Source organism: Eschscholzia californica, unplaced genomic scaffold, assembly GCF_041429995.1.
Source record: "Eschscholzia californica isolate CP2 unplaced genomic scaffold, dmEscCali1.0.p SCAF_1, whole genome shotgun sequence".
NCBI classification, from domain to species: Eukaryota; Viridiplantae; Streptophyta; class Magnoliopsida; order Ranunculales; family Papaveraceae; genus Eschscholzia; species Eschscholzia californica.
The window spans coordinates 2,569,946-2,586,057 of record NW_028238198.1 but is presented as its reverse complement, the minus strand read 5'-3'; the positions used below and the strand labels follow the sequence as shown (position 1 = coordinate 2,586,057).

Here is a 16,112-nt window from a genome sequence, read left to right as displayed (position 1 = left end):
AACAACAACATTCATATCGAGCCTCTCAACCAACTAGTGCCGATGAGATTCAAACTCTTTGGATCGGTAATCTGCAATCTTGGATGAAAGAGAGTTATATTCATGGTTATTTTGCTCATACTAGAGAGGTTGTTAATGTGAAAGTAATTCGTAATAAGCAAACGGGTCAATCTGATTGTTATGGTTTTGTTGAGTTTGTAAGTCATGCTGCAGCAGAAAGGATTTTACAGTCTCATTGTGGGTCATTGATGCCTAATGTTGAGCATAATTTTAGAATGAATTGGGCTTCTTTTGGTTCGGGAGAGAGACGTCAAGATAGCAGTGCTGATTTCACAATTTTTGTAGGGGATTTGGCTTCTGATGTTACTGATTATACTTTACAAGAAACTTTTAAGAGTCACTATACTTCTGTTAAGGGTGCAACAGTTGTTACTGATAGGACAACTAGACAATCGAAAGAATATGATAATTCTGACCATAAGTTCACTGAAGCAAATCGGCAACCACTAAACCTAGAAAGACAACTTGAATTCATCGATATTCAAGAAGAACACGTTAAAGATGAACAAAAGAAATATAAGTCAGAAGACGAAGAACACAGGAAGAAAGTTGAATCAAGGAATGTTCTTTTGAATTATACTTATAACATGAGGAATACAATTAAGGATGAGAAGATTGGTTTTAAACTTGGAGCAGATAATAAGAAGGAATTTGAAGCTTCCATTGAAGAAGCAATTCAGTGGTTGGATTGTAATCAGTTAATGGAAGCCGATGAATTTGATAATACGATGACGGAGATTTATTTAGAAAACGATATTTGGCGAGGGCTTCTTACAAACTATGTTGGTGGAATCCTTAGTGAATACAAAATCGACCCTAAGCTTCCATACATAGATTTGTCAACTTTGGTTCGTCGACGGTATGATGTATTCACTCGGAGCTTTCATAAGTTGACATATTATGATAGAATTTTATTCTATAAACTTCATGAAGATGAACGTGGGAAGGAAGATTTTGAGTGTCATAACAACACTACACGTTTCAACCTCGATGACTTAATTGAAGTTGGTTACGTTTCTACTTTGGCTCTTGACGAGAAATTTTGGAAATTAGCTACAATTACTCTTACTTCTGATTTGCTCGTATTACATATCACTTTCTTGCAAATTATTAAGTGGTTACGTCTACCGTGGGAAGATGGCGAGATGATTGTTCTTGATTCCCTAACGTTAATATTGCGAGAATCAGTGACATATGAAATTGGGATTAAAGTTGGCGATTTCTGGCAAATTGGTATCCTTCAGATTCAATGCAAAATTCGTTCAAAGTGGGAATTACGGATCGCCATGGCAGAATTCATCGTATACGGGTGGATCATATTGTTTTCTTCATCGAAATCGGTTCGGGACGAACCTTCTGGGGAACAGGGTGCTGATGCAGGCGCATAACATGTGGGCCCACGTCCACGCGTGCCCACATCCTATTCGGCCATAATAGTAGTCCTAATTAGTATAGGATTAGGAAGTTACTTTAAATTGGTATTTCTTTATTTTAAAGTTTCTATGTTTTAAGTATTTTATTATTTAGGAATCCTAGTTTGAGTCTATCTAGGAAAGTCTTATATCCTATAAAAGGAGGTCTAGTCTATTTTATTATTCATGTTGAAGAGAAAACCCAATCAAGTTTAATCGAGTTTACAGTTATTTAGAGTTATTTAATTGTTATTTTATCGTTCTTCGTATTAGTTTATTTTATTCTTAAATTCCGCTGCGTTCTACATCAACTCATTAATAATGGGGAAGATCTTCAAGTCAAAATACCATACTTGGAAGACACCAAATTTTACAAATCCAACCCTCGTTTGAAACAATTTTGGTCTGTCTTTGACCTAGATTTTGTTACCCAAGCGTGCAACCTAAGTTAAAAATCAATGGAACTTTTTTAGTCAAATTCTTTAAAAACCCAAGTTCGTACTATTATACATCTCTCTCCTACCTAAAAGCCTAAATTTGAAGTTTCATATCTATCTCACTTTCTTTAATTTCTTCTAAAGTTAGTACAGTTTTTTTTTTTTTTTTGATAAAACTAGAACTTTCATTCATGTGTAGGAATTAAATCCAATGCATTACAAGGTTTAGAATCTTTTGACTCCTTTAACTACAACATGAATTTACTAACGTAAATTACAACACGAAACTTACAAAAGTAAAGACAACATGATCTAATACGGTAGGAAGAGAGAGAGAGAAGTAACCGTTTTTTGAGAGAGAGAGAATTTTAGATCTTGTATTTTCGGAGGAAGATTTCTTCCTCCGGATCTTCCTCTTTTTTAGTTTGTATCTTCCTCTTTTATATGTCCATATTACTCAAGAAATGAAGATTTGGAGGTTACCCTTTTGTTTTGGTTTGATCTTTCTCTTCTCTCTGTGTCAAAAATCCACTTATGCTGAGACAAAGTCTTATGTTGTGTATATGGGTGGATTATCACATGGACCGGATGTTACTTCGGTTGATCTTGAAAGAGTGACAGAGTCTCAATATCAATTCTTAGGTTCATTCTTAGGAAACGATGAGAAGGCCAGAGAAGCAATGTTTTACTCGTATCCGTGATCGATTAATGGGTTTGCTGCAAACCTTGATGAGGAAGAAGCAAAACAAATTTCAAGGATCCAAAGGAAGGGGGTGGTGCGGTGGTGGTGGTGGTGGTGATGGTGGTGTGGCGACAGCGGCGGTTTTCCGGCGACGCGGCGGTTATCCGGTAACGGCGACGGTTCTCCGGCAACAAGGCGATGGTTTTTAGTTTTTTTCAGTTATTTTTGTCGGATCTTTAGGATCCTTTTGTCAGATCTTTAGGGTCTCTTTTCTCGGATCTTTAGGATCCCAATAGTGTCTGTGTCTAGTCCAATTTCTCCCCCTTTAGGAGGGTTTTGCATTTACAGGTATGTAAGTAGCTTGACGCACCTCCGACAGAGAGAAATAACTTTTATAATCCTTGTATCATTGTGATTTTATCACTATTAATGGATATGTATCCCTTGGATTAAAAAAAAATAAAAATAAAATAAAAAGACCCTAAAAGTAACAAAATAAAAAGATCCTTAAAATCACCAATGAGAGGATCCTAAAGGTCGTGAATATTATACTTAATTATATTTAACCAGGATTAATCAAGCATGGACGAATTATGGTTTCATCATGAACACCACCAAGTTTTTCGGAGAAGAATTTATGAATATTGTGTTATTTTCTTCTATGTCTTCCTTGATGTTTGTCCATTCCGAATTCTTTGCCTGTTTTTCTTGAAAACCTCTCAAAATTACTAACTGATTATGCCATTATCTTCCATATTTATCTCCTAGAATCTCTCTATACTCAGAATAATGATTATTATAGATGAAAATAATAGATCGTAGAAATGAGTTGTAATTGAAAGAGGCAGTTTGGAGAGATGTGATATACTTACAGAGAGAAAAGAAGAGATGATGAAAACCTGAAAAAATGAATTGCTCTCTACTCCCAATAATGATTATTATAGATTAAAATACAAAATATATATAGAACAAGAGGTAATTCCGGAGAAGGAAACCCTCGTCTGGAATATATAAAGATCTAGGAAGTTAAAGGAATATTTTAGACAGAGTTCTAAAGAGAGAAGAAGGAAACAGTTAGAGGATAGATCCCCGAGAGAAGAAGAAGGAAACGGTTATAATATATTAACTGATATGAGAACTACATTATTCAATGAAAACTGCCTCCGATTTGAACAATGCGATTCCAAGAACAAATTTCTTCGAAGTTAAGCGTACTAGGGCACTGCCCTTAACTCCGTCGTCCTGGGTGAGTAATAACCATTTAGACATGTAGACCTTACTGACCCAGAGGGAATTCAACACATAAAGGGTTGATGAATAACACGTTTATGTGTTGATTTCATCCTTTTGCCCCGAAATCCAAAACCCTTTTGCTGACTCGTTGAGAATAACCATTTAGACATGTAGACCTCTTCATAGATCTACCCGTATTTTCCCGAGGTAAAAGATGACACTCTTCGAAGACCGACCCACTTTCAATGAACAAGGGCGTAACAAGTGTCTTAATCTGGGTAGGCTATACTCAAAAATCTTTTTGGGGACTTTTACGTCTTTATCTTGGATGCGTTACTGTGAACTCTAACGTAATCATCCACGATGTAAAACATAAATTAGCAAAGGCGCGCTTGATTAATCAAGGTGAATTGATCCTAGTATGGCCTCTATCCTAAAGATCTAATCTTCATAGGTAGTTTTTTGTTTCTCCTTAGCTCGCATGGTTCTCCATCCTCGAACCTCCATTGATTTCTCCCACTCGAATCACGATCTCATCATTTGATTCTTCAATGGACACTTCACACCCTAAATTTTAATTTCAAGACTTAACGATTCGTGAATCGTATAAATCTTAAATTAAGTTTTAATTCAGAAACACTTATGTGATTTGAAACTGTTATGACCAAACTAGTTTCCACATTTACGTTCATACGTACACATTAACAAAATAATGTGGTATGTATGAGATTCGATTCTAAAGTCGAATCAATGTTTGTTATTTGCTAAATAGTTATGTGGAAGAACTATTGACATCTCTATGTCATACGTGCCCCAAGTTAGATTTTCAAAAAATTTAACTAATGGCCTGTAACGGTTTTATCCTTAATGATTTGCAAAATCAATTTTAGGAAAAACTCCGGTCGGGTCTTCGGAAAGTCCGGGTCAATTTCGGAAAAATTAGGGTGGCAGGCCACTTAAGCACATTAATGGAGAAACTCTAATTAAAATTTGGATCCAATTAGGTTTCTATAAGAGTCTCAGAAAAGATAAACTCATCAGAACTCTTTCTGACTGAAAATTAGGGTTTCCCCTAATTTAGTGTGGCCGGCCACTTAAGCCCATTAATGGGCTTAGCCTGGCCGGCCCACTCTCATACCATGGCCAGTCCTGATCAATTTCTTACCGGGCTTGGTCAGAACGCCCCATAAGTGGGTTTTCCACATTTTCGCGCTTCTCTTTCGATCCCGATTCTTTTTATCTTTTTGGCACTATCAGACTGGATCATATCCATCTATAGACAAGCTCCCACGAGTCAACTCTCTCCGATCAAGCTACCACTCTTTGGTGTCACCCATTGTAGGATTCGGTCTATGTTAGCCGCGAATCACCGAAGTGATCCGACGTTCGTAAGCGGCTTTTAGCTAAGCATTACGATCCTAATTGAACCGACGTAGATGATCTTTCGGATAAAGTCATCGTTATCGTAACTGACAAATTGATTGCATTGCCATCTTGGTCGAAAGACACTCCGTCGGAAGGACATCTCCTTCAGACCGAACGAATATATCCTTCAAAATCTTCCCACGAGCATTACCAGGATTTTTTAACATGCGTTGCATCGGCCCTAAATTTTAAAACCGCTTGGGGCCTCCCAATTATTTGGGTCGGCCCTAATCTCTAATTTTATCGTTTGTGAGTAACTTTAGTAGACAGATTATTCGGTAAAAATCTTTTGATTCTTTATTAGTTTGAGTGTACAAAAATACAATGACGAAGAAGGGTGAATCTAAATCTGAACCTTAACTAATTCTATTATTAAAAAAGTTTATTTGTCTCTTACCGATTTCTTCAGAGAATAAATTTAGTCGATTCGTCACCCTGAAATTACCCTTATGTTTACCTCTTAGAAGTTCAAATGCATTGTTGATTCTGAATGGTAATGAAAAAGAAGAAACATAAGAGTTCTCGCATCTTTGTGATTTGAGTAGATTGAACGGGATATTATTTATGGGTTTAAGTTATTATGATAGCTAAAGAAGTTTGGCGATGATTCTCTCATATCTCTTCAGGTAACCTGATAATTTTATTATTAGTTATTCAAAAATGTAAACGGGAAACTATATGTGAATATAATGGTTGTTACCTCTGAATATTGATCGATTTTTTGATATTTTATTCGGAAAGTTATTTGTCTACTTAAATACCCGACTTAATGTTATTATTCATTTTCTTTTAATTATGTGTTCAATTTTGTTTGTTATTTTTTAACGGTTCAGTTCAACTTGACACAGAGAGGTAACTTATAAGTACTCTCTATATGTATCTATATAATAAAATGCAAAGATTAGTTTATTATTTTTTAATTATAGATAATTGGTCGTTTTCGTAATAATTTTGCTGTTGTATTTGAAGGAAAATATGAAGTTTTGCCTAATATAATGCTTAAAACAACACGTGGATGGTTCCATAGGAACGAGAGATGCACACAGTTAGGTATTTTTAATTTTTCACGCACCAAAACTATATTGATTAAAATTTTTGAACAAAATTTATTATAAAAACAAGTCTTATGATCCCACGTTCGTCGTTTATTTATAAATATTCCTTTATCAATTAAAAAAAACAAATTATATATAATTAAGAAACATAAACCTTTTGGTATATTTATAAATTTTCTTAGAAGGATAATTTTTATAGATATAACTTTGTAATCACGTATTGGTTTTATATTTCTATAAATTCTTTTATTAATCAATAAATTTTCTTGTATCAGTTAATAAATATTAAATAAAGATACTCTTTATTCATAAATTGATAGAAGAATTTATAGAAATATAAAATTCTTTTATTAATCAATGAATTTTTGTTATAAATATAACTTGTTATAAATATAATTTGTTATATTTATGTCGACACACTTAACATTAAATCGACACACTTAAATATAACATTCTTACATAAATAGACACACTTACATCAAGATAAGCAGTTCTAAAATCTTAATTAGTCACTTAACATAACATAATAAGCATTTCTAAGTCCAAGGGCAGCCTAAAATATTCCTAATATTAAATTAAATTTATTTTTACTTTCTAATATATCAATATTAAACTAAATTTACTTTAACTTAATAAAATAAGTTTTAAAATCCTAATTTCTGTAAATAAGCCCCTGCAGCCTAATATCCTAATTTATTGAGAGGAAGGTATTTTGTGTTGTATCACTTGCCTTCCATTTTTGTAACTTGGGAGCCTAGTTCGTTGGCTATTTCAAAGGCTATAAAGAAGTAGACTCTACCATGTGGACGAAGCCAATAAATACAACCATTAAACTCCATTCCGCTTATCAACTCATCTACCATGTTTTGTATTTTTTAAATGGGAGGACACATTAGTTTATTAAAAACTTTAAAAAGTTAATATACTTATTAAAAAACCCTTCTGTCTTATTAAATATACTTTTTAATAAAACTTATCATTTCTCTCCTGTTTCGTAGTTTTAATAATGGGAGGACACATTAGTTTATTAAAAACTTTAAAAAGTTAAATATCCTTAATAAAAACTTCTTCTGTATTATTAAATATATTATTTTAATAAACTTATCATTTATCAGATATTTAGTAAGTATATTTAACTTTTTAATAAACTAATTTGTTCTCTCATTAGATGCTTGCAAGAAGGAACTCAAAATCTGGAGTATAATCCGAGCTACTATTACCAGAACAATAAATTACATAGATTTTGAGCCATATAAATTTCATTTGATTATCCAAACAGATAACCTCTTCTTTTAGATTCATTTATGTTCTGATTGTTAAGTCTGATTGGAAGAGAAATTTAATTAAAATGGCATGTCTCTAATTTCCTTTGTTTAGCTTTTAGTTGTTTTTGGCTGAGAATTGTAATGATTTACAAGTATAACATTGTTAGTATTTTTCTTACTAATTGTTAGGCAAAACACGAAAAAGTTCACATACTTGCTTAAAGTGGCTGGGTTGTTTTTCCTAATTTTGTACTGTTTCATAGTGTTACTGTACATGTTTGAGTTTTATAATTTTGATGAAAAGAGGCCTTTTGAACCTGTTGTTGCTGTAATTGTTGTGTTGTACTATTGAGGATGATGAAAATGAGGACGAACATCCTCGTTTACGGATCTTGTCGCCTCCGCCTGAACATCATTCTTCAATGTTGTTGCTGCCATTATTATTGTTATTATGCCTGTTCCTCCTCATCATTCTTCTTCTTACATTTTCTTCTAGTTGTGAAATACTACTACTACTACTCCTCCTAATAGCAGTATAATAGTACACGCATACAAGAGGAAGAATAGAGAGAGGAGGAGAAGGATTGTGGATTGGAGGTTTCTATCTATCTCTAATAAAGATGACGAACAGGGCGAAAGGGTAAGATTTGTAAGAAAGAAAAAGAGATTAGATTAAGCATTTTTGTTCCTTGGATTACTTAACTGGAGATGGTAGCTACGTACGAGGTTGAATCTGTTAAAATGTTTGATATCATGCTCTGTGTGACCGTGAAAGGATTGTTCCTAGTTATCTTACTTTTTGTTCTTGTAGCTATAAATTTTTCAGCTTTGGAGAAGAAGAAACTTTATTCTTCTTCATTTTTTTGTACTGGCAAAATTTGCAAATTGAATTTGCAAGATGTAAAGACCAAGATTACATTTTGCAAAGTTTGCGATCCAATTTGAAATTAATTTTTTGCAAATCCAATTTGAGATTTATATTTGTCAACCGCAATTTCCAATTTATATTTTTCAACTACAGTTTGCAATTTATATTTGCAAAATGGGTACCCGGTTTGCAGTAAAACGATCAGATTTTTTTTTGAAAAAATTGAATGTGGATCTTGTTAGAAAGCTAATGAAAATTCTATAGATGTTAGAATTTAACATATAATCAATTATTCGATTGGTTTTCATTAGGTTGTGAATTCTTATTTCGTTTTGGCAAATAGCACAAAAGGTTATATTAATAGCATGACTTCAGTACATTGTCTTGGAGGCGTGTACTCCATTTTGTGGTTGTAGGCCTTTCACCAAAGTCATTGACTTCAGCTAATGCGATTTGATCGAAGATTCTGTAGGCATCCTTCTCTTGGAGTGTCTAGTCTAAGTGAGCAAACATACTCTTGGACTATCCAAGCCTAGGCCTAATTTAGGATCTCTACCTGGACCATCCTAGACCGAAAGACTCTTTGGTTGGTTGTGAAACTTCAGTACATTGTTTTCTTTTTCTTTTTTGAGAAACGGCTAATGTGTTGATGAGTGCTTCGAGTCCTTCTAAAGGCACCTAAACTTTTTTTTGCTTTTGGTTCGCCCATCTCTTGGCGCTCCTCGTAGACCTCGTCTATGTCGTTCAAGTCTCGCATGGATTAGAACCTGTCTGAGTGCTCTTAGAATGCCCACTCCTTGGGGGAGCTAAGAATAAGGGTGGGCCTATAACAATTTGTGAGAGCGCGTATAGACCCACCCTATAGGCCTATAGTGACTATGTCCTCTAATTAGAATCGACTCTGCTGAGGAAAAAAACAAGGGTTAGGCCCAATCAAAGTATAACCTTGTACTATATTGTTAGTGCAAATGACCCTAACCCATTTATAGGCTGCTCCATGGCTCCATCTCTTTCTTTCTCTCTCCTCTGACCTCTCTCCACTCTCTCTCTCTCTCTCTCTCTCTCTCTCTCTCTCTCTCTCTCTCTCTCTCTCTCTCTCTAGAAATAGAGTAGAGTTCAGTACTTCATTTAATTCTTCTCATTAGATCAAACAAACCAATGCCCATTACTAGAGAGAGAGAGAGAGGGAGAGCTAAGTGAAAGTGAGACTAGTGTACTACTCTACAGTCTACACATTGTAATCCTTTGGCACCTATACTTGGACCTTTTTGCCAAGATCTAGACTGACTTTTCCAGTACTCTCTTTTCTCAGATTGGTAAGAGATCTTAAGCTTTTAAACTTCAAATTAGTTTCTCCCATTCTAGATAACTAAACTTGAATAGCTACAAGTTGTTTCCAATGGCAAAAACAAATTCCAAAGACAGTAATCTTAGAAGCTCCAAATACATACTATTTGTATTGATTGGGTTGTGTTCTTTCTATGTTTTGGGTCAATGGCAAAGACATGGGTTTGAGAAAGGAGCTACCATCATCACTAACCACACAAACTACACTACTATAACTAATCTAAACTTCGAGACCTATCGAAATGGTGAAGATAGAGCAACAATTGATCCATCTGAATCGAAAGTTAAAGTTTTTAAGCCGTGTGCGGCTAAGTATATTGACTACACACCTTGCCAAGATCAAAGACGGGCGATGACCTTCCCTAGAGAAAATATGATTTACAGAGAACGGCATTGTCCTTCAGACGAACGAAAACTACAATGTCTTGTACCTGCACCGAAAGGGTATGTAACTCCTTTTCGATGGCCTAAGAGTCGCGATTATGTACCTTATGTTAATACTCCGTATAAGAGATTGGCTGTCGAAAAAGGTATTCAGAATTGGATTCAATACGAAGGCGATGTGTTTAGGTTTCCTGGTGGAGGTACAATGTTTCCCCAAGGAGCCGATGCCTATATTGATCAACTAGCTGCTGTAATTCCTATCGAAAATGGAACGGTTAGGACTGCACTTGACACTGGCTGTGGGGTATGCCGAATATCTTTCTTTAATTGTTCATTGTTCTGTATGCATGAATAGTCCCACATTTCCGAGAATATACTAATATCTTCTAAGTCCTCTCAACTCATTGTGAAATGTTTTCAGGTGCCGATTATTCATTCTGTTTGTTTTTGTACGACTTTACTGAATATTCAGAATTTGTTTAGGTAGCTAGTTGGGGTGCTTACCTTTTAAAGAGGAATGTCATAGCGATGTCTTTTGCACCAAAGGACTCTCACGAAGCACAAGTTCAATTTGCTTTGGAAAGAGGTGTGCCTGCTGTTATTGGTGTATTTGGAACTATAAAGCTTCCTTACCCATCCAGAGCATTCGACATGGCTCATTGTTCACGTTGCTTAATCCCTTGGGGAGCAAATGGTGAGCATATCGAACTCTTCCCTTTTCTATTTTGTCACCGAAATGTCTAGTTTCTGGCCTTTGAGATGGTGCTGTTTATCCGACGTGCTAATTTTCAGATGGTCAGTACATGATGGAGGTCGATCGTGTTCTCAGACCAGGTGGGTACTGGGTACTTTCTGGTCCTCCAATCGGTTGGAAGACCGACCACCATTCATACAAGGGTTCTAAGGAAGAACTTCAAGAGGAACAAAGAAAAATTGAAGAGATAGCTGAACAACTTTGCTGGGAAAAGAAGCACGAAAAGGGCCAAACTGTTGTATGGAGAAAGAGACCTAATGGAGAGTTATGCCCTGGTAGAGAAGGCTCTCAAGAAAATATGTGTGCATCAACAAATGCAGATGATGTTTGGTAATACTTAGGTTGCTAAATAGCTGATATTACTTGTCTAAATCTCGGGCACACTAGTCATCTTAAATTATTTCGGACAACCGACTCATAATTCAGACATCTTTTTTCCGACCCACTGGACTCAAAATCAGTGTGGGACCGTTATTCAGACGGGTCAGACAAAAACGAACATCTTGAAATCAAATTGAGACAAACCATTTTGGACAAGTCAGATCTGAGTAGAACAAATCGGTTTTTCATTTTGCTCTCATGAAATTCTCTCTAATTTTTGGCTTCTCACAGTGTAATATTGATTTTGGATGTTATATAGGTACAAGAAGATGGATACATGTGTATCTCCTTACCCTAAGGTAAATAGTTCAGATGAAGTTGCTGGAGGAGAACTAAAGCCTTTCCCGGAAAGGCTTCATGCTGTTCCTCCTAGAATAGCTACTGGATCTACTACAGGAGTCTCAGTTGAGACATATCGAAACGACAACAATTTATGGAAGAAACGCCTTGAAACTTATAAGAGACTCGACATAATGATTGATTCAGGAAGATATCGGAACATTATGGATATGAATGCAGAATTTGGAAGTTTTGCAGCAGCAGTTGAATCTCCGAAATTGTGGGTTATGAATGTTGTTCCCACTATCGCAGAGGAAAACATGCTCGGTGTTATATACGAACGAGGATTAATTGGAATATATCATGACTGGTATGAAGACTTCTAAGCCACTTTTTTTTTCCTCTTTTTTAGCGTCTCATTCTTTTTTCCATCAGGTGTGAAGGTTTTTCGACATACCCAAGAACATATGACCTCATTCATGCCAACCGCGTTTTCAGCTTGTATAAGGACAGGTGAGGCTATCAGAGGTTTCGAGACGAAGATAGTCATGTTTTTTTTTTTTCTTTAAGTCAGATCTGAAGCCTAACTCTAGCACTGAATCCATTTTGAGGCGAAGTAGTGGATGGTGGTGGATTGAGTCTATGAGCCTGATAAGATAGGTCTTAGTGCAAGTTACGTTTTGTGAATTTCTATTCTGATAATTTCTGATTTTGAATGTTAAACCAGATGTAACATAGAAGACATACTTCTAGAGATGGATCGTATTCTAAGACCAGAAGGATCGGTAATAATCCGAGACGAAGTTGATGTACTAATGAAAGTAAAGAGAACTGTGGACAGAATGAGATGGAATTCGAAGATAGTTGATCATGAAGATGGTCCTCTAGTTCCTGAGAAGATAATGGTTGTCGTCAAACAGTACTGGGTTGTCGATGAAGACAACTCCGGAGGACAAAGAAAAACAACATCAAACAGGACCTTCAAGAAGATGAAGCTGAAGATCTCCTGAGGGATCCTGAATTAGAAAATACATAGTTTTTGTTTTCGAGTGTTTTTAGAGTGTAACCACAATCCATTTTTCCTTAACTTTTTTTAATCTAGTTGATTGGCATCCATCTGGAGTCTCCTATAAGTGCGACAGACGATGGATACACTGCTCTGTACCCAGAGTGAATCGGCATTTTATACGAGAGAGAGAGAGAGACCTGCAACCTGTGGGGTTGCACTTGACAACAGACGAGTAATCCAATACAAAAAGGCAACAGGAAATTCCGGCGAACCAACACAGCCTAGATCAGGCGAACTAATATTGCATCTCAGTTCGGTAATAAAATTTCTTGTGCAACAGCTTCTACTCTCGTCTCCTAATTTATCCTGCTACTCCTTGCTTTCTTAAGCATACAGGTATAAACATTAAACATATACAGTGTCTTCACAGTCATGAACTCAAGACCTTCTGATTATTCCCCAGCGCCGAAATATCTAGAAACTCGCCGGTTTCCTATCCTACACCTTGGATTGGACTCTTTAAGACCCCTAATGATCATCAACAGAAAGCTGAAAATGCCACTGGAGTGAATAAAACTAAACCTAATTTAGAAACCAAAAGGTGCAGGATGAATGGATGATCATGACAAAGCTCCAAAATAGCGAATTGGAAGCAAACATAGCAGTGGAGTTCTAATGAAAATTCAAACTACTTTACCAGGTAGTAAACTGAAAGAGGGGTTACGGTTTTATCCATGACTCTGAGTGAGTTCATGTTGTAAAAAAAGATCACCATGTTTATATATGAATTAATTCACTGGGATTCATCAGGCAAACAGTCATTTAGGGTTTCAGTGGAATTTCAGAAATATGATTCTAAATGCAACAACTATCAAGTATCAATATTACAAGTTTTAGGGCTAAACATAAACCACCTAATTCTAACCATTCAGATAACAATTACTCAAATAATCTGCAAATAAAGCGGCTAAATAACACAAAATTCTCTAAATTTAACATAATTCTCAGTCACAAAACAGTAAATTTCAAAAACAATCCTTCAAATAGGGCAAAATTAAACTAAATAAAGATGAAAATAAAGTTTTTCAATTAAAACTGACCTAATTTTACTTAACCAAATTATCAGGAACAACCTTAAGAAGCTTCCTTTGTTTGGATTTAGCAAGTTTCTTCAAAGTTTTAGGGTTAGTAATTTTCTGAAGCTTAGTACCTGATTTCAAAATATTCTCTTTCTTCTTCTTTTCTCTTTCTTCTCTCTTCTTCCTCTTGTCAATCTTATTTGACTGAATTTCTTCTTTCAACTCATTCATTCTTTCCTTGTAAGCTTTCTTGATTTCCTTCTGTTGTGATCGTTGTTCGTATGAAGGTCCATTACAACTGACTTTAATGGCGGAAGCTCTACGTTGACGAGGCTGTTTCCATTTACGACCAGAGACTTTACCGGCGATTACACCATCGTAAGTAGGTTTTCCGAATATAGGTTTTTCTGGGTTTTCAGTGGAGGCAATAGCTGGTCTTTTAGAAGGATGAGAGATGTCGTTGTTATCGACTTCCATGAAAGATTGTTCATCTTCTTCTTCTTCATTAGTTGATCTCTTTCTCTTGTTCTTTTGACCACCAAGACCTTCGTCTAAACACCTGAAATCTAGAGTACAGGCCATGGCTGATCACAGAGAGGTAGAGAGAGAGAGAGAGAGGAATTTAGAGAGAGAAAACGGGAGGCTGAAAAAGGTTACTTATTGGGGTTTTAGGGTTTCCATTTCGTCACTAGAGGGTGTACACCGAGTCACCGGCCTCCTTGGGTGCCTCTAAAACACCTCCCGTTCTTCCTTTGCTATTAGCCCCACTCCTCTCTTCACACTTTCCGTGGGCCTAACGCTAAGCAGTCCAAAGCCCACAACTGAAAAAAGGAAGGATGTCTATAGACACTGCCGATCTACTTATTCTTGAGTTACCCTAGCCAGTGCCATGGGATTTGTTTGGCCATTGGTTTCGAGAATTGGAGTATGAATATTTGGTTGAGGGGCATGAAGACTTTTAGGTCAATTTGATTTTTTTTGGTTGAAAGGGTCAGTTTGATTTGCTTATACGAAAAGTAAATAATAACAATGGTAACACTTAAAAGGACCACTTTCGACAAAAAGAGATACTAAAGGACCAACATTCTTCTCTGCTACCAGCAACACTTGGTTGGTTGGAGTGGTAAGAGGTATAATCTTCCCACCTTAGAGGTCAAGGGTTAGAGGCAAACACTAAACAATTCAAAAAAAAAAAAATCTTCTCTACCATAGCAAAATTGATACGTCAATAGATTAAAAGAAAGAAAACATATTAACAGATGGAACCAATCCAACCCTGTCACTCAAATTGAACTATGACAACCAGTCAAGCAAAGCTGATACATCAATAGGTTTAGAACATAGCAAATTAAAAGAAATAAAACATAACAACAGATGGAATAAACTCGACCCTTAAGTTCCGCACCGTTCAAATCGAACTATGACAACCAATCAAGCAAAACTGATACATCAGTAGGTTTAGAACATAGCAAATTAAAAGAAAGAAAACAAAAACAGATGAACTCAACCCAGCCCTTATGTACCCCATCATTCAAATCGAACTATGACAACCAATCAAAACATAAACCAACAACAAATTCACTTTTAAGAAAAAAAAAAGTTGTAGTAAGTTAAATCTCAAAAAAAAGAAAAACTATTAGCTCTATCTCTGCGTATAAAGCAAAAATCTAAAGTCCAAAATTCGGGTCAAAATAGCAAATCAAACCCAACCCGGAATTATATTAGAAATAAAACTCAATAGATGAAAATATCATGTTATCCCTTTACACAAATGACATCCACTTATATCCTCAAGCAAATCCCGATCATTTTTTTCTTTCCCTATTTTCACAAAAAACAAGACAAACCAACCACCCACTCATCAAATCATAAAAAACTGACCTGGTCCTGATGCACTCTAATCTTGAAACTACAATTCCACGAGCAGGTCCATAAAAGAACCCAAACCCATACCGCCTAATGCCCGCTTAGTAAGTTATGGCATGGTTAAGATTTGTTTAAGACAAGAATCAAGGTTTGAAATAGTTAAGTAGTGTTTTTATGATCTCAAATATGTCTTGTATGGTTCAAATGCCAGTCAGATCTCATAGTCAGACTTAATTATTTTGGATTCATATTAGGTAAAACTTAATTTAAGTTCGGATTATTATGTGGCTCAACTCAAGTAACTATTTGTTAGAAAAATTTGGTAAACAAAGCATTTGAACTAAGGTGTCATTTGGTTCATCTGAAATATATTTGGGAAATCGAACCATTTTCTCTTTTACGAGAAAAGAAATCCATCTACTGCAGGTAAATCAATTTTAAGTATGATAAAATTAAGATAAAACAAAATAATCAACATTACATTTAACATAATGTTCAAATAATCTTGTAGACAAAACTTTAGGGTTTCAAAAGTTGATAATATACAAAAATAACTGTTACAAGATGTGGATTTCT

General features: G+C 35.5%; 2 protein-coding genes across 2 annotated transcripts; one reads left to right on the top strand and one right to left on the bottom strand.

The window, feature by feature from the left end:
* The first annotated feature begins 9,442 nt into the window (after nt 1–9,442).
* LOC147563175 (putative methyltransferase PMT2) lies at nt 9,443–12,696 on the top strand. Its single transcript, XM_086635422.1, has 6 exons — nt 9,443–10,472; nt 10,652–10,862; nt 10,961–11,252; nt 11,563–11,952; nt 12,018–12,095; nt 12,310–12,696. Exons 1-6 carry the CDS (start codon nt 9,837–9,839, stop codon nt 12,590–12,592), a joined length of 1,890 nt encoding a protein of 629 aa, XP_086491548.1. The 5' UTR covers nt 9,443–9,836; the 3' UTR covers nt 12,593–12,696.
* An 863-nt stretch (nt 12,697–13,559) lies between these two features.
* LOC147563174 (coiled-coil protein) lies at nt 13,560–14,326 on the bottom strand. The gene has a single exon (XM_086635430.1). It carries the CDS (start codon nt 14,250–14,252, stop codon nt 13,698–13,700), a length of 555 nt encoding a protein of 184 aa, XP_086491556.1. The 5' UTR covers nt 14,253–14,326; the 3' UTR covers nt 13,560–13,697.
* Nucleotides 14,327–16,112: the final 1,786 nt, after the last annotated feature.

Coding starts and splice junctions, on each gene's coding strand:
- LOC147563175 (XM_086635422.1), top strand. CDS start 9,837: ATGGCAAAAACAAATTCCAAAGACAGTAATCTTAGAAGCTCCAAATAC. Junction 10,863..10,960: donor AATCCCTTGGGGAGCAAATG/GTGAGCATATCG, acceptor GCTAATTTTCAG/ATGGTCAGTACATGATGGAG. Junction 11,253..11,562: donor ACAAATGCAGATGATGTTTG/GTAATACTTAGG, acceptor GATGTTATATAG/GTACAAGAAGATGGATACAT.
- LOC147563174 (XM_086635430.1), bottom strand. CDS start 14,252: ATGGCCTGTACTCTAGATTTCAGGTGTTTAGACGAAGGTCTTGGTGGT.